Here is a 19,537-nt window from a genome sequence, read left to right on the forward strand (position 1 = left end):
CTCCCCATCGCACCCCCCTCAAATTTAGTTATAAATGGACACAATGGATAGGCCTTGAAAAACTGAACACGGATCAATCGAGAAAACAGGAAGAAGTTGTGTTGAACTCCGAAAAAATAAGCAAATTATACAAACTGAGTAGTCCATGTGCATGATAGGCAACATCAAGGACAATTTAGCTGATGAGCGCCGTGGTCCCGTGGTTAGAGTGAGCAACTGCGGAACGAGAGATCCTTGGTCAAGTCCTTCCTCGAGTGAAAATTTTACTTTCTTTATTTTCGCAAAGTTACGATCTGTCCGTTCATTCATTGACGTCTCTGTTCACTGTAATAAGTTTAGTGTCTGTGTTTTGCGACCGCGCCGCAAAACCGTGCGATTAGTAGACGAAAGGACGTGCCTCTCCAGTGGGAACCGAAAACATTTGATCGCAAGGTCATAGGTCAATCGATTCCTCCACAGGAAAACACGTCTGATATATTCTATACGACACTGGTGACGGCATGTGCGTCACATGACAGGAATATGTTGTCGAACCAACTAACTTGTACACTTGGCGAATGGGTAAAAAGATTCTTCTACCTTGCCCGATTTAGGTTTTCTTGTGGATGTGATAATCACTCCCAAAAAAATGTTGAAAACATAAGAGTTTGTCACATAAACTGCAACAAATGAATGCAACAGTTTCACAGTCGCACAGTTTTCCCTGTGCTCTGTCAAAACATCTGTTTTTTACGTTTTCAAATGTTTCCGTGCGTAGACCGTCAAATCCTGTATATGTCCAAGCAAATCTGAACATGTCCTGGAATTTTGAAGAGCGAAGTTGATTATGTGTGAGTGACTGAACTTTGATAATTATCTGAAAATAAAAAATTAAACTTTTCACTCGAGAGAAGATTTGAACTAAGGACCTCTCGTTGCGCAGCTGCTCACGCTAACCACGGGACCACGGCGCTCGTAAGCTGACACTCTCCTTGATGCTGCCTACCTTGCTCATGGACTACTCAGTTTGTATATTTTGCTTATTTTTTTCATTGTTCCACACAACTTCTTCCTGTTTTCTCGATTGATCTGTGTTCAGTTTTTCAAGACCTATCCCTGTGCCGACTTACAACTAAATCTGAGGGGGGTGCGATGGGGAGGTTCCCTTGTCAGAGTCATTTGAACCATATGAACTGAAATATTTTTTTCCATCTTAAACCACATCCGCTCTCAAAAATCGTAAAGTGAGAACCTATATTTACATGTATGTTGTCAGCTGCCCGACCTTCTCCTACCTTCCGCCAGTGTTCCCCTGCCTATCTTTTGCTTGACTGGTCCGATCTGGACGCAGCGCCAGTACATATTTGTGAATAGAGATGCAAAACAGTACTGCCTGCCGCCACAGGTGACTTTTCACGTCTTTCAGATTCAGCAGAAAGGGGCAGCATGCTTCATCTGGCGACCCTCCTGGTCGCTGCGGCCGCTCTGTCGCTGACGACGCAGCCGACGACGGCACTCGGCAACGAGACGGCGTCCTTGTCTGCAGCGGCGGGGAGAGGTAGGGAACAAGGCACCTACATTCTACATTGTGGCAACCATCCACCTGATCCCACTAATACAGCTCCAGTATCGGAAGACCACTGACCAAGTGAAAAAGGTGGGAACCACGTCGTGGCTGGACACTGGCCGACGCTACCAACGCTTCTTTCCAATGAATCCTGGTAGCATTTGTGGACGAACCAGTTTTACGTTTTTCCTGCATGTTTGTGTTGCCAAAGCTGTTCACACTTTGAGGTACCGGGTGATCAAGAAGTCAGTATAAATTTGAAAACTGAATAAATCACGGAATAATGTAGATAGAGAGGTAAAAATTGACGCACATGCTTGGAATGACATGGGGTTTTATTAGAACCAAAAAAAATACAAACGTTCAAAAAATGTCCGACAGATGGCACTTCATCTGATCAGAATAGCAATAATTAGCATAACAAAGTAAAACAAAGCAAAGAAGATGTTCCTCAACAATAGCTGTAGTCCAGGAATAATGTTGTGAACAACACTGTAAAGCATGTCCGGAGTTATGGTGAGGCATTGGCGTCGGATGTTGTCTTTCAGCATCCCTAGAGATGTCGATCGATCACGATTCACTTGCGACTTCAGGTAACCACAAAGCCAATAACCGCATGGACTGAGGTCTGGAGACCTGGGAGACCTAGCATGACGAAAGTGACGACTGAGCACACTATCGTCACCATACGATGCGCGCAAGAGACCGTTCACGCGTCTAGCAATATGGGGTGGTTCTAATAAAACCCCATGTCATTCCAAGCATGTGTGTCAAGTTTTACCTCTCTATCTACATTATTCCGTGGTTTATTAAGTTTTCAAATTTATACTGACTTTTTGATCACCCAGTATACGCTGGCTCCAGTCAAGGACCGTATGTTCGAAACCACACATACCACTCGCAGACTCCGGCCTAATCCAGGTAGCTAGGGAGCGAAGAGAGTTCAGATAGGGTGGTGCTGCTGTCTGCCACTTTTGATTTCGTGAAAAGCTTTTCATACATACACTAACAAAAAAATTCGGAAATTATTATATCTGTGTGAGCTTTAAAGGGATTAGAATTACAGAGAAGAAAAATGTTGAGAATCTGCTGCTGTCCGTGTAGTGTATGGAGATATAACTTCCATACTCGCTATACTAGGAGTGTTGTTGTTGTTGTGGTCTTCAGTCCTGAGACTGGTTTGATGCAGCTCTCCGTGCTACTCTATCCTGTGCAACCTACATCCTTCTGAATCTGCTTAGTGTATTCATCTCTTGGTCTCCCCCTACGATTTTTGCCCTCCACGATGCCCTCCAATACTAAATTGGTGATCCCTTGATGCCTCACAACATGTCCTACCAACCGATCCCTTCTTCTGGTCAAGTTGTGCCACAAACTTCTCTTCTCCCCAATCCTATTCAATACTTCCTCATTAGTTATGTGATCTACCCATCTAATCTTCAGCATTCTTCTGTAGCACCACATTTCGAAAGCTTCTATTCTCTTCTTGTCCAAACTATTTACCGTCCATGTTTCACTTCCATACATGGCTACACTCCATACAAATACTTTCAGAAATGACTTCCTGACACTTAAATCTATACTCGATGTTAACAAATTTCTCTTCTTCAGAAACGCTTTCCTTGCCATTGCCAGTCTACATTTTATATCCTCTCTACTACGACCATCATCAGTTATTTTGCTCCCCAAATAACAAAACTGCTTTACTACTTTAAGTGTCTCATTTCCTAATCTAATACCCTCAACATCACCCGACTTAATTCGACTACATTCCATTATCCTCGTTTTGCTTTTGTTGATGTTCATCTTATATCCTCCCTTCAAGACACCATCCATTCCGTTCAACTGCTCTTCCAACTAGGGCTGTACAATGAATAATACAACACATTTTTTTTTCAGAAGGCAGGTATGATTCATTCGGGATTGCATTCAACATATTATTCTCCACTCTTTTGTCTACGAAATAGTATGTTTCAACATGCTCTCCGTTCAATGCTACAGCATTACGCCACCATTCTGAGAGAGCATTCTACCACTTCATTGGTCTACGTCGGAGCCAACGACTTGCTGCATCAATGAACTCGACGTCATCCACATAGTGCTTCCCATGGAACAGTCTGTCATTCTTTATGGTCTTTGGTAGATGAGTGTCTCAGCACTACCAACAGAGACGTCCATCTGTGCAATGCGGTGTTCGATTGCGATCTGTCAGTCACCTCGAATGAGAGTTTTGGCACATTCCAACGTTGCAGGAGTCACAGCCGTGCGCGCCCGGCCGCCACGCGGGAGATTGGGCAGGTTTGCCCGACCCTGTTGCGACAATGACAGACGTCTCGCCATACGACTCACCGTGCTTTTGTTCACCGTTTCTGTACACATTCTGCAAGCTCCCATGAATATCAGTGATATGCTAGTTTTCTGGCAACAGAAACTCAATGACAGCACTCTGCTTGTGATACACCTCCGTTACATATGCCACCTATCGGAACTTCGTGAAACTACAGTGAAGCGCCAAAGAAACAGGTATAGGCATGCGTATTCAAATACAGAGGTATGTAAGCAGGCAGGATACGGCGCTGCGGTCGGTTACGCCTACTGGGCCCGTCAACATCGACATTGGACTGCTGATGACTGGAAACGTGTTGCCTCATCGGACGAGTGTCGTTTCGAATTGTATCGAGGCATGACCGCGTGCAGGTATGGAGACTGTGGTGTCACCGCCAGACACCACACTTGCTAGGTGGTAGTTTTAAATCGGCCGCGGTCCATTAGTACATGTCGGACCCGCGTGTCGCCACTGTGTGATCGCAGACCGAGCGCCACCACAAGGCAGGTCTCGAGATACGGACTAGCACTCGCCCCAGTTGTACGGACGACTTTGCTAGCGACTACACTGACGAAGCCTCGCTCATTTGCAGAGCAGATAGTTAGAATAGCCTTCAGCTAAGTCAATGGCTACGACCTAGCAGGGCGCCATTAGTAACATTGCACGTATCTAAAGAGTCTCACTTGTATCGCCACAATCTCCAGATGTACCAAAAGGATGGATTAAAGTTAAGTATTCCAGAAGCTACGTACTTTTCGTTATAGCATTCATTACGTATCCTGTTTTAGACCTCACGCCATCCTGCTTTAGCTTAGCGGGTGCCTTTCGGCTACTTCCGTGGCGTGGCTGTCTTGCTACGCCACAACAGAGACAACCTCATGAATCCATGGACCCTGCATGTCAGCATGGGACTGTACAAGCTGGTGAAGGCCCTGTAGTGGTGTGGGGTGTGTGCAGCTGGAGTGATGTGGGATCTCTGATACGTCTAGATACGACTAATAGGTGACACGTACGTACGCATCCATTCATGTGCATTGTACGTTCCGACGGACTTCGGCAATTCCACCACGACAATGCGACACCCCACACGCCCAGAATTGCTATAGAGTGGCTCCAGGAACGCTCTTCTGAGTTTAAACACTTCCACTGACCACCAAACTCTCAGACATGAACATTACTGAGCATATCTGGGATGCCTTGCAACGTCTTGCTCGGAAGAGATCTCTATCCCGTAGTAGTGTTACGGATTTATGGACAACCTTGCAGGATTGATGGTGTCAATTCGCTCCAGCACTACACAAGACATTAGTCGAGACCCTGCCGCGTCGCGTTGCGACACGTGGTCGCTGGGGCCTTACACTATATTAGGCAGGTCTACCAGTTTCTTTGGCTCTTCAGTGTGTGAGGGCTCAAGCAGCAATATTCTACGATATCTCACAAAAAATTACACACTTTTTCAAACGAAATTGGATGGGAAAAAACGTGTTGCATTACTTCCTCAACGCCCCGCGTGTTAAATTGTGTATAAAACTGGCCTCGTGTTGAACAGGGTACTTTTTGCCTGTGGCGTCACCCAGAGGCGTATACTACATGTTACACGTATTTCAAAGCAATCACCATAACTGTTAACACATTTGTCCCACTGTAAGATAAGACAGTCAGTGCCATCACGGAAAAATGTATGGAGTTGCGTATGGAACCATATTTGTAGGAAGGCGTGCATCTCTACGTCTGAAGGAAATTGACGGCCAATAATGAATTACTTCAGAGCTTCAAACTTATTGAAATCGCACTGGGAGAGATTGGGACTGTGTGGAGGTTGTCTAAGGGCTTTCCAGCGAAACTTCTGCATGTTAGTCGAAACAATCTTAGTAATATGTGGACCGGCCCTGCAGTAGTTTCGTTGGGAAATCCTTAGGCATCCTCCACAAGGTCCTAATCTTCCCCCATGCGACTGGAATGTAGTCGATATTAATCACGTGATGCTAACAGAATAAGATTAGGAACTGAGTTTTGCATCAGATGAGTTTTGCTATTTGGACAGCAAAATAATTGTCAAAGTGGAGATGATATCAAATTCAGACTGGTAATAGCAAGCAAAGTATTCCTGAGAAAGAGATTTGTTAACATCAAATATAAATTTGTCATGAAATCCGTCCTGAGGGTATTTGCAGCAGTGCAACGTTGCACTGGTTCATTACAGTAATCAGGTTCGAATGACTGAAAGTTGCAGTAGTTACTCTGAGATGAACAGTGTTGTGCAGGATAGAGTAGCATGGAGAGTTGCATCAAAGCAGTATTAGAAGTGAATACCAAAATGAGGTACATGCAATGACTTTTAAAAATATACTGGCTTTTGCCTCGCAGCTTCACTCGACACTGCATTTGGCACATATAGTGAACCCATCAGGTTACCTTCCATTCGGAAAGTGGATGCACTCAGCGACTGTATGTGACTTATAAATAATAGAGTGCAGCAATCAGTCGTCCTTTTAAGATTTTATCATGCAAATCCAGATTTCGGCTAGTAGCTAGCCATTCTCAATGCGCTATTTTTTATTCTCAATGCATGTAAGTCCGGCCGGCCGCGGTGGCCGTGCGGTTCTGGCACTGCAGTCCGGAACCGCGGGACCGCTACGGTCGCAGGTTCGAATCCTGCCTCGGGCATGGGTGTGTGTGATGTCCTTAGGTTAGTTAGGTTTAAGTAGTTCAAAGTTCTAGGGGACTTATGACCTAAGATGTTGAGTCCCATAGTGCTCAGAGCCATTTGAACCATTTTTTTGCATGTAAGTCCCTGTTGTTCGGGCGTCAGTCACAGTTCTTTGAATTCTCAAAGAGCTGTGACTGACCCCCGAACAACAGGGACTTACATACAATGAGAATAAAAAATAGCGCATTGAGAATGGCTAGCTACTAGCCGAAATCTGGATTTACATAATAAAATCTAATAAGGACGACCGATTGCTGCACTCTATAATTTATAAATACATATACTTAACATACCTCTTCCTGCCATGCCCCTGACTCGCAGGCCGCCATGCAAAGCAGTTCGATGATTCAGATCGATACTACTCCAACACAACGCACCTGTCATGGTGGCAGCCTACATGTTCGGGCAAGGGAAATTATGTCTTCGTCTTTTGCCCCTGCCATGTAGGTGCCTTACAGAACAGTTCGATTTGGCAGGCCGATACTGTTTCAACACAACACGCCTGTCATGCAGCCTATATGTGAAGGAATGTAAAGACTACAGTTTTACCCCTGTTGGAGTGAGGAGATTATAAACCCCACATTGCTGGTATTCGTGAGGCGTGCTGTTTCTGCTCCAAATTTGGTTGAAATCGATGCAGGGGTTTGAGAGGAGACCCTGGACATACACACATACACTGTGCTTATAATGTATAACAGACAGGTAATCAGACGAAACTGTAACAAGGACATGGAAAAGTTTGGATGTTGCACATGCACTTAAAGTAACAAGACTGTTTAGTTTCAACTTGGAGTGACCTCTAATCGTCATTTTCATGCAGGGGAAGAAAAATATTTTTCTTCTTCACTTTTTAAAGCAACTTACATATACCTGACATTCATTTGGACATAAAAAGTAAAGCAGCTGTCATCCTAAATGTTGGCTTCAGCACTGCAGTGCTTCACTAGACATTTGTCTTGTTGACTCTACATTGTCTTGTAGAGACTTTTGAACTGACTTTGCCGTTTTGGTATTTTTGACGTTCACGAATCATTGCTGTGTGTGAAAGGAGTGGTAAGTGACAGGAGAAACCACAAGATCAACTGTGCATCGAACGCTACACACTTTGATTTGAAGCATGGAAACGCTCTTTTCTTTAATTTCAGTTTTTTTGTCAGAGCCAGAGATCCACTCTACCTGCTTGCATCTAAAAATATCATACACTGCATGGCCAAAACATTGCGACTATCTGCTTAATAATGTGTTGGTCCACGTTTGGAACAAAATATTGCAGCAATTCTGCATGGCATGGATTCGACAAGTCCTTAGTAGGTTCCTGTGGCACGCTGCACGGAACGTCTACGCACAGGTCATACAACTGCTGTAGAGTACCAGCCGGTTGTTTCTAGTTGCAGAGCTGGCACGTAATAGCATCCAAGATGTATTCCATTCTGTTCACATCAGACGAGTTTGATGGCCAGGCCATCTATCTCGAGTTCGCTATCGCGATCTTCATCTCACTGCAGGATGATTCTGGCCTTGTGACATCGACAGTTATCCACATTAATGTTAACATAGTAAACAGCTGTCATAGTGCCTTCGATTACTGACACAGATCCTGTGGATGCCCAAGTGAATATCCCCCGTAGTATAACACTGCCTCCACCAGCCTGCATTTGTGGCATGCTGAATGTATAGAGGAACCATTCGCACGTATGATGGGGTATGTGGACACGGCCACTACCATCTCCTGATTGGACAAAGTCCAATCTCAGTGACACTATGCCCACTGCAGTCTCAATCGACGATGTCGTTTGGTCAGCATGACAACAGGGTCGTCGGTCGCGGAATGCCGTGTTCAGCAGTGCGCATTGAACGATCTCCTCCAAAACAATTGTGTCTGCGTTGTACTCTGCCTTCACACCTGCTACAGACCGCCACTTATCCTACTTTACAGTGCGTGCAAGCTTCTGATCTCCACATTCTGCGCCGGCCGAAGTGGCCGCGCGGTTCTGGCGCTGCAGTCTGGAACCGCGACACCGCTACGGTCGCAGGTTCGAATCCTGCCTCGGGCATGGATGTGTGTGATGTCCTTAGGTTAGTTGGGTTTAACTAGTTCTAAGTTCTAGGGGACTAATGACCTCAGCAGTTGAGTCCCATAGTGCTCAGAGCCATTTGAACCAGCCATCCACATTCTGCGATTAGGTGGGAACGTCGAACATCTTGTCGCCTACTCGTAGTTTCGCCATCCTATCACTTTCCAGATATCCTCAAGACAGTAGCAGAAGAACAGCGAATGAGCTTTGACCATTTCCGAGGTGCTCATTCCCAGGCGCCAGGCCACAGCAATCTCCCCTTTGTGAAAGTCGCTGGTGTCAGTGGATTTTCCCATTTGCAGTTCATCTCGTCGCTAGAATAACTCCGCTTTCGTGTCTCCTCTGTTTGCACACTTTCCCGGTCCCTGGCATTCAGCGTGCAAGCTGCTGACTTGATCACGAATGCTCAGGACGATCGTGCACGTGGTACGTGTGCCTCATTGCGGTATAAACGACCACAGCGTGCTCCAGCGACAGTTCGCAGCGTGAACTACACAGTGCGCCCCATTTCCGATATGACTGCGACTATGATAAATAGAAGTCACGTATTATGTCACAAAATCATTTTATTTATCTCAAATACACTCATGCTCATAAATTAAGGATAATTACAGAACGTGGTGCCACACAACGTGGCACTACACAAAACTGGCGCTAATAGCATAGGCACATAGGGGACACACACGACACAGATCTGCAAGTCCGCGGTATTGGTGAAAATTTGAGAAAACCGTCCCGAAACACATGTGCTACAAAACGCTACTGTTTCCTGCGCATGTACCCCGACATCAATATGGGATATTATCACCATTCACACGTACACAGGCCGCACGGGTTGGCATACTCTGGATCATGTGGTCGAGCAGCTGCTGGGGTATAGCCTCCCATTCTTGCACCAGTGCCTGTCGGAGCTCCTGAAGTGTCCTAGGGGTTTGAAGACTTGCAATGATACGTCGACCGAGAGCATCCCAGACGTGCTCGATGGGGTTTAGGTCTGGAGAACAGGCAGGCCACTCCAGCTGATATCGTTTCAAGGTACTCCTCCACAATCGCACTCGGTGGGGCCTTGCGTTATTATTCATCAGGAGGAAGGTGGGACCCACTGCCCCTGAAAAGGCGGACATACTGGTGCAAAATGACGTCCCGACACACCTGACCTGTTGCAGTTCCTCTGCCAAAGACATGCAGAGGTGTACGTACACCAATCATAATCCCACCCCACACCATCAAACCACGACCTCCATACAGGTACCTTTCAAGGACATTAAGGGGTTGGTATCTGGTTCCTGGTTCACGCCAGATGAAAACCCGACGAGAATCACTGTTCAGACTATACCTGGACTCGTCCGTGAACATAACCTGGGACCACTGTTCCAGTGACCATGTACTGTACTCTTGACACCAGGCTTTCGGGCTCTCCTGTGTTCAGGGGTCAGTGGAATGCACCTTGCAGGTCTCCAGGCGAATAAACCGTGTCTGTTCAGTCGTCTGTAGACTGTGTGTCTGGAGACAACTGTTCCAGTGGCTGCGGTAAGGTCCCGAGCAAGGCTACCTGCAGTACTCCGTGGCCGTCTGTGGGCACTGATGGTGAGATATCGGTCTTCTTGTGGTGTTTTTCAATGTGGACTGCACGTACTATAGCGCCTGGACACGTTTCCTGTCTGCTGGAATCTTGTGGCACATGGAGGCCCAGTGGTACGACCTGCTATATTTGTCCAGCCTCCAGTCGCCCTATTATTCTACACCTCATAACGTCATCAATATGTGTTCTTTGAGCCATTTTCAGCACACAGTCACCATTAGCACGTCTGAAAACGTCTGCACAGTTACTCGCTGCACCGTACTCTGACATGCACCAACACACCTTTGCGTATGTGGACTGCTGCCAGCGCCACCGTGCGACGACCGCAGGTCAGATGCACCGCATGGTCATACCCCGAGGTGATTTAAACCCGCAAACCGCCCACCAGAGCGTTGTTTCACCATGTATCAGCATTATGCTTCCAGAATGAGATTTTCACTCGGCAGGGAGTGTGCGCTGATATGAAACTTCCTGGCAGATTAAACTGTGTGTCGGACTGAGACTCAAACTCGGGACCTTTGCCTTTCGCGGGCAAGTGCTCTACCATCTGAGCTACCCAAGTACGACTCACGCCCCGTCCTCACAGCTTTACTTCTGCCAGTATCTCGTTTCCTGTCTTCCAAACTTAACAGAAGTTCTCCTGCAGGAGGGTGATCTCACACTTTTAATTATGTAGGATCAATTGCCAATTTTTTTTCACCATGCAGATGTCTTTTCTAAATAGTTGTTTTGATCTTCTGATGACTTCACTAGTCGATAAACGAGAGCGTCATCTGCAAAAAACCTAAGACGACTGCTCAGAGTGTCTCCTAAATCGTTTATGTAGAAAAGAAACAGCTAGGGCCTGTAACGCTACCTTAGGGAACGCCGGAAATCACATCTATTTTACTTTATGACTTTCCGTCAATTACTACGAACTGTGATCTCTCTGACAGGAAATCAGGAATCCAGTCACATAAGTGACACGATAGTCTATAAGCACCCAATTTCACTACGAGCCGCTTGTGTGGAACAGCGTCTAAAGCCTTCTGGAAATCTAGAAATTCGGAATCAACTTGAAATCCCTTGTCAATAGCTCTCAACTCTTCATGTGAGTAAAGAGCTAGTTATGTTTCTAAAGCCGTGTGCACTGTGTGTCGACAGACCGTTCTCTTCGAGGTTATTCGTAATGTTAGAACACCATATATGTTCCCAAATGCTGCTGCATATCGACGTTAATGATATCGGCCTGTAATTTAGTCGATTACTTTTACTACCTTTCTTGGGTATTGGTGTGACCTGTGCAACTTTTCAGAATGTTTGTGGGCTAGACACACTGGACCTATAGCTGGAGTTATGGTCTGGTGTGCGATTTTATATGGCAGCAGGAGCACTCTCTCTGTTGTCCCACGCACCCTGACTGTAAATTTGTTCGTCAATCTGCCTCTTATAAACAGCATTGCAGGTTTTTTTCCAACAGGATAACGCTCGTCCACATACCGCTGCTGTAACCCAACACGCTCTCCAGAGCTCGACTTGTTGCCTTGATCTGCTCGACCACCAGATCTGTCTCCAATCGAGCACATATGGGACATGATCGGATGACACCTCTAGCGTCATCCTGAACCAGAGCTGAACGACCAACTGCAACAGGCATCGAACTCCTCCATCCCATAAACTGACATCCGGCACATGTACGACACAATCTATGCACCTTTGCATGCTTGCATTCAACATTATGTCAATTACACCATTTTATTGGTGTACCGGCATTTCACATTTCCAATGGCTTATCTCGCGCTTACGTTAACCTGTGACTTTCCAGGGCTATTCAGTTAAATACCTTACCTAGAAAAATCTATTTCCAAAATTTCATTATGCCACAGTCATTATTTTTAGGTGTAGCGATTTTTCTTCCATCAGTGTGTATTTAAACAGTTCAATTTTTGTAAGTTCAAAATGGTTCAAATGGCTCTAAGCACTATGGGACTTAACATCTGAGGTCATCAGTGCCTTAGACTTAGAATAACGTAAACCTAGCTAACCTAATGACACATCACACACATCCATGCCCGAGGAAGGATTCGAACCTGCGACCGTAGCAGCCGCGTGGTTCTGGACTGACGCGCCTAGAACCGCTAGACCACAGCGGCCGGATCAATTTGTATAAGTAAAAGTTATATTTTCAATTATGATTACTACACGTGTATGTGAGTATACGAGGAAATTCGGTATAAAGTCGTATGAAAAGAGTTGGATCCGCCGGTGTGATGTTTGCGATAAACTTATTTGCTTTCCATGTTTTTTTATTTGGGAACAGTCATGCATGGCGTGCAGATGGGAAATACACCCTAAAACAAAACAAGAACATGCGCCTCGAAGGAATTATGCAAACTGTCACAAACTGGTATTCAGGCGTGTATCGACGGAAATCGCAAAGTCTTAAACTTGAGCGGCCGATGTTCAAAAATGGCTCTGAGCACTATGGGACTTAACTACTGAGATCATCAGTCCCCTAGAACTTAGAACTACTTAAACCTAACGAACCTAAGGACATCACATACATCCATGCCCGAGGCAGGATTCGAACCTGCGACCGTAGCGGTCACGCGGTTCCAAACTGACGCGCTTAGAACCGCACGGCCACACCGGCCGGCGAGCGGCCGATGTATGAACATGTGTTATCAGGGGACATGTCGATACCAGGCCATAAAGTTTTCACATATTCCATTCCGTGTACTCAGTTGGACAGTAAAAAGGCCTCGCAGACGTGTGAACAATGTATGCAGATGTCAGCATTTGAGAGAGAACGTGTAGTTGGTCTACATGAGGCAGGTTCGAGTAATCGGCGTATCTTTCGGCATTTGAACAGGAGCGATGCCACGCTTCGACAATGTTGACAGAACACAGCGTCAACAAGGCGACAGAAAGTGAGGGCCGAACAATCGTCAGAGGGGCCCCGGGTTCATTTCTGTCATCGATCCGACGTACAACTGGTGATTCGGTGACTACCATTGATAGGCGGGTTACAGAAACAGGGCTGAGCCCATGGCGCCCCTAGCGTTCGCTTCCATTGACCTCTTTCTGCAGTGGCGTCGGGCGCATTCGACCTGGAATCCCACTGACTGGCGTCGAAGTGTCTTCACTGATGAAGCCCGCTTCGAACTGAGCCCTGATGACCAGCGAAAACATGTCTAGAGACGCCCTGGGTATACTGAGCGAGGTGGCGCAGTGGTTAGCACGCTGGACTCGGGAGAACGACGGTTCAAACCCGCGGCTGGCCATCCTGATTTAGGTTTTCTGTGGAATGGTTCCATTGAAAGGGCACGGCCGATCTCCTTCCCCATCCTCCCCTAACCCGATGGGACCGATAACCTAGCTGTTTGGTCCCCTCCCCCAAACCAACGAACCAACGCCCTGGATACCAACCTGACTGTCACCAGCACTACGGCCCGACAACCAGAACTGATGCTCCGGGGTGATATTTCTAGGCCCTGGTTGTCATCTGCGGCGCCTGTACATTACATCGGCAATTCGTCGGCTTTCTAGCCCCATTTAATTGCCCTTCATGACAAGTCAACCTGGACTTACATTCCAGCAAGATAATACCTGCCCGCAAGCGGTGAAACTTTCTACGGCTTGTCTTGTGTTTACCGTACCTACCATGGTCAACAAGGCCGCCGCATCTCTTCCCTATAGACAACGTTTGAAACATAATGGGCAGGCTGGCCGTTGTGACCGAGCGGTTCTAGGCGCTACAGTCTGGAACCGCGCGACCGCTACGGTCGCAGGTTCGAATCCTGCCTCGGGCATGGGTGTGTGTGATGTCCTTAGGTTAGTTTAAGTAGTTCTAACTTCTAGGGGACTGATGACCTCAGAAGTTAAGTCCCATAGTGCTCAGAGCCATTTGAACCATAATGGGCAAAGCCCGTTAACGATCTCGGGAAATGACGATCTGATGAGCCAATTGAACATACACTGACAAAAGTCTGGGACAGCAGTATGCACGTACGTTGCTGGTGTGGTCTACAGTGCGTAGACTGATTTCGTGCAGCTCTCCATGCTACTCTATCCTGTGCAAGCCTCTCCGAAAAGCTACCGCAACCTATCGCCTTCTGAGTCTGCTTACTGTATTCATCTCTTGCTCTCCCTCTACGATTTTGCTCCCACACATCCCTCCAATACTAAACTGGTGAACCCTTAGTGTCTCCGAATGTGTTCTATCAACCGATCCCTTGTTTTGGTCAAGTTGAACGACAAATTTCTGGCCTCCCCTTGATGGTTATGTGGCTGACACTTCTAGTCTTAAATATTCTTCTGCAGCAACACATTTCGAAAGCTTATGGTCTCTTTTTGTCTAAACTGCTTGTCATCCGCGCTTCACTGCTGTACAAGGCCACGATCCAGACAAACAAAAATGGTTCAAATGGCTCTGAGCACCATGGGACTTAACATCGGAGGTCATCAGTCCCCTAGAACTTAGAACTACTTAAACCTAAGTAACCTAAGGACATCACACACATCCATGCCCGAAGCAGGAATCGAACCTGCGACCGTAGCGGTCGCGCGGTTCCAGACCGAAGCGCCTAGAACCGCTCGGCCACTGCGGCCGGCCCAGAGAAACAGAAAAGACTTCCTAACACTGAAGTGCTTTTCTTAACATTGCCGCCGGCCGCGGTGGCCGAACGGTTATAGGCGTGTCCATCCGGAACCGCACGACTGCTACGGTCGCAGGTTCGAATTCTGCCTCGGGCATGGATGTGTGTGATGTCCTTAGGTTAGTTAGGTTTAAGTAGTGCTAAGTTCTAGGGGACTGATGACCTCAGAAGTTAAGTCCCATAGTGCACAGAGCCATTTGAACCATTTTTTTCCATTGCCAGTCTGCATTTTATATTCTACTTCCGCCATCATCAGTTATTTTTCTGCTCAGTCTGCTACTCTAAGTGTCTCCTTTCTTAATCTAATTCCCTTAGCACCACCTGATTTAGTTCAACTACGTTCCGTTATCGTTGTTTTGCTTTTGTCGAGGTTTTGGACACTGTCCATTCCCTTCAACTGCTCTTCAAAGTCCTTTGCAGTCTCTGACAGAATTACAATGTTATTGGCTAACCTCAAAATTTTAAATTCTCCTCCCTGAACATCAATTCCTCCCCCAAATTTTTCTTTTGTTTCCTCTACTGCCTGTTCAGTGTACAGGTTGAATAACATTGCGCATAGGCTGCAACCCTGTCTCAGTCTCTTCTCAACTATTGCTTACCTTTCATGCCCCTCAGCTCTTATACCTGAGGTTTCTTTGTGTACAAGTTGTAAATAGTCATTTGCTACGTGTATTTTACCCCTGCTACCTCCAGAATTTCAAATAGAAAATTCGAGTTAACATTGTCAAAATCTTTCTCTGAGTCTACAAATTCTATAAACTTAAGTTTGTCTTTTCTTAACCTATCTCCCATGACAAGTCGTAGGGTCAGTATTGTCAAGCGTGTTCCTATATTTCTCTCGAATCCAAACTGATCTACTCGAGGTCTGCTTCCACCAGTAGTTCGATAATTTTCACACCTGTCAGCAAATGCTTTCTTTGCAATTGGAATTGCTACATTCGTCTTTAAGTCTGAGGGTACTCCGCCTGTCTCACACATCTTGCATACCGAATGGCAGAGTTTTGTCGTGGCTCGCTCTCCCAAGCCTGTCAGTAGTTCTGACGATATATCGTCTACGACCGGGGCCTTGTTTCGACTAAGATCTTTCTCAGGTCTGCCAAACTCTTTTCGCAGTGACATATCTCCCATGCCATCTTCATTTACATCCTCTTTCTATAATACAGCTTTCAATTCACCTAGCTTGTACAGGAGTTCTGTATACTCCTTCTTTGCTTAGCTCATACAGCTGCTTCTATTTCCCCCAATAGCCTTTTCAGTTTTCTTGTAGGCGCCATCTATCTTTCTCCTAGTGAAATATACTTCTAAATCCTTACTCTGGTCATATAGCCATTGCTGCTTAGCCATTTTTTACTTCCTGTTAGTCTCATTTTTGAAACGTTTGTGTTCCTTTTCATCTATTTCATTTGCTGCATTTTTTATTTTCTCCTTTCATCAATTAAGTTCCTCCTCTTGTGTTACGCAAGGATTTCTACTACCCTTCGTCTTTTTACTTACTTGATCATCTGCTTCCTTCACAATTTCATCTCTCGAAACTACCAATTCTTTTTCTGCTGTATTCCTGTCCCCTGTTATAATCAAATGTTGCCTAATGCTCCTCTGAAACTCTAAGTAGCCTCTGGTTCTTTCAACTTACCTAGGTCTTAATTCCTTAATTTTCTACGTTTTTTTTCCAATTTCTCAAGTTTTAATCTGCAATTCAGAGCCATTAGGTTGTGGTCAGAGTCCACATCTACCCCTGGAAATGTCTTATTATCGCAAGCCTGGTTCCTAAATCTCTGTCTAACCATTATACGTATAGTCAATCTGACATCTCCCAGTGTCTCCCAGTCTCTTCACGTGTACCACCTTCTTTTATCATTCTTCAACCAAATATCAGCGATGATTAAATTGTATTCTGTGCAAGAAACCTACCAGGCGGCTTCCTCCTTCATTCTTTTCCTCAATCCATATTCAGCTACCATTTTTCAAAAAATTGTTCAAATGGCTCTGAGCATTATGGGACTTAACATCTGAGGTCATCAATCCCCTAGAACTACTTATACCTAACTAACCCAAGGACATCACACACATCCATGCCCGAGGCAGGATTCGAACCTGAGACCGGAGCGGTCGCACGGTTCCAAACTGTAGCGCCTAGAACCGCTCGGCCACTCCGGCCGGCTACTATTTTTCCTTATCTTCTAGTATCGAATACCAGACAAATTTTCGGCTCCCTTAACTATCTGAATAATTTATTTCCTCTCGTCATACATTTTTTTCAATCTCGGCATCATCTGCGTAGCTAGCTGACACATAAACACGTAGTGCCGTGGTAGGCATGAGCTTCGTTTCTACCTTGGCTACAATAACACGTTCACTATACTGTTCACAGTACATTACCCGCGTTCCTATTGTTTTTATTCATTATTATTCCTACTCCTGTATTACCCCTATTTTATTTTGTATTTATAACTGTGTATTCACATGACCACAAGTCCTGTTCCCCCTGCCACCGAATTTCACTATTTCCCACTGTATCAAAATTCAACCAACGCATTTCCATTTTTAAATTTTCAAACTTAGCTGCTCAGTTAAGAGATCCAACCTTCCACATCCCGATCCGTAGAACGACGGTTTTGTTTCTTATAAGGACTACATTCTCTGATTAGTTCCCATCCGCAGATCCGAATAGGGCGCCTACTTAACGTCCGGAATATTTTACTCAAGAGTACGCCATCATCATTCCTCCATACAGCAGACCTGCATGCCCTCGGGAAAAATTACGGTTGCAGTTTCCCCTTGCTTTCAGGCGGGCGCGGTACCAGGACAGCAAGGCTGCTTTAGTTGATACCACATGGTAACATCAGTTAGTCATTCCGACTGTTGCCTCTGAAACTACTGAAAAGGCTACTGTCCCTCTTCAAAAACGATACGTTTGTCTGCCCGCTCAACATTTCCCCTTCGTTGTGGTTGTACCTGAGGTACGTCAGTATGTACCGCTGAGGCACGCATGCCACCCCACCATTGGCACGGTCCATGGTTCATCGCGTACACAAGGTACGAAAGGGCAGTGCATTGGCGCTGCTGTCGTTTGTACTCACAAGGGAATCTCCCCATCGCACCCCCCTCAGATTTAGTTATTACTTGGCACAGTGGATAGGCCTTGATAAACTGAACACAGATCAATTGAGAAAACAGGAAGAAGTTGTGTGGAACTGTGAAAAAATAAGCAAAATATACAAACTGAGTAGTCCATGGTCCACATAGGCAACATCAAGGAGAACGTGAGCTTAGGAGCGCCGTGGTCCCGTGGTAGCGTGAGCAGCTGCAGAAGGAGAGGTCCTTTGTTCAAGTCTTCCCACAAGTGAAAATTTTACTTTCTTTATTTTTGCATAGTTATTATCTGTCCGTTCGTTCATTGACGTCTCTGTTCACTGTAATAAGTTTAGTGTCTGTGTTTTGCGATCGCATCGCAAAACCGTGCGATTAGTAGACGAAAGGACGCGCCTCTCCAATCGGAACCGAAAACATTTGATCGCAAGGTCATAGGTCAACCGATTCCTCCACAGGAAAACACATCTGATATATTCTATACGACACTGGTGACGGCATGTGCGTCACATGACAGGAATATGTTGTCGACCCACCTAACTTGTACACTTGGCGAATGGGTAAAAAGATTCTTCTACCTTGCCCGATTTAGGTTTTCTTGTGGATGTGATAATCACTCCCAAAAAAGTGATGAAAACATAAGAGTTTGTCACATAAACTGAAAATAAGAAATTAAAGTTTTCACTCGATGGAAGATTTGAACCAAGGACTTTTCATTCCGCAGCTGCTCACGTTACCACGAGACCACGGCGCTCCTGCGGTCCCAGTGTCCTTGATGTTGCCTATCTTCCCCTGAACTACTCAGTTTGTATATTTTGCTTATTTTTTCAGTTCCATACAACTTCTTCCTGTTTTCTCAATTGATTTGTGTTCAGTTTTTCAAGGCCTATCCACTGTGCCAACTTATAACTAAATCTGAGGGGGGTGCGATGGGGAGGTTCCCTTGTCAGATGATTCGTGTGAAAAGGTTTCCGATGTGATTATGGCCGCACGACGTGAAGTAACAGACTTCGAACGCGGAATGGTGGTTGAAGCTAGACGTATGGAATATTCCATATAGGAAATTAGTAAATTCAATATCTCGAGATCCACGTTGTCAAAAGAGGGCAGAGAATTCCAAATTTCAGCATTACCTCTCACCAAGGGCAATGGAGTGGCGGACAACATTCGCTTAACGACCGAGAGCCGTGGGGTTTGCATGGAGATGATGAGAGGCACCCACATGCCTTGCTCATACTGTGGCATCAAGCAGTCAGGCCTGCAAGATGAGTGGTCTGCCAAGCGAGTGGATTCATTCTTAATTTATCGAGTAACATGAACTCTAGTACTCACACTTAAGTTACAAGTTATCCTCCTATATGATTAATACGCAACGGAAACACACATCTGACTATCAGTAATTTACAGAACTCTGACTGTTCACTACGCACTGGCAATACCACATTTTCTTTTTTTGTCTTTTATTTAACGGCTTTTGTCAACACGTGGCCACCGCACACATTATAAATTCGGGACATTATGACAACATACAATTCGAAGTAAAAGTCCACCAATCTTTTTCTTTTCACTAT

The 19,537-nt window shown here is 45.6% G+C and overlaps 1 protein-coding gene across 1 annotated transcript in view; it reads left to right on the forward strand.

The window, feature by feature from the left end:
* The window catches only part of LOC124718873 (sclerostin domain-containing protein 1-like), a 464,695-nt gene that overhangs the window by 238,888 nt on the left and 206,270 nt on the right, over positions 1-19,537 (forward strand). Inside the window, exon 2 of the mRNA XM_047244510.1 lies at positions 1,406-1,537. Coding sequence (XP_047100466.1) covers positions 1,426-1,537 — 112 coding nt within the window. The 5' untranslated portion in view covers positions 1,406-1,425. The remainder of the gene's footprint in view (positions 1-1,405; positions 1,538-19,537) is intronic.

Source organism: Schistocerca piceifrons, chromosome 10 (genome assembly GCF_021461385.2).
Source record: "Schistocerca piceifrons isolate TAMUIC-IGC-003096 chromosome 10, iqSchPice1.1, whole genome shotgun sequence".
NCBI classification, from domain to species: Eukaryota; Metazoa; Arthropoda; class Insecta; order Orthoptera; family Acrididae; genus Schistocerca; species Schistocerca piceifrons.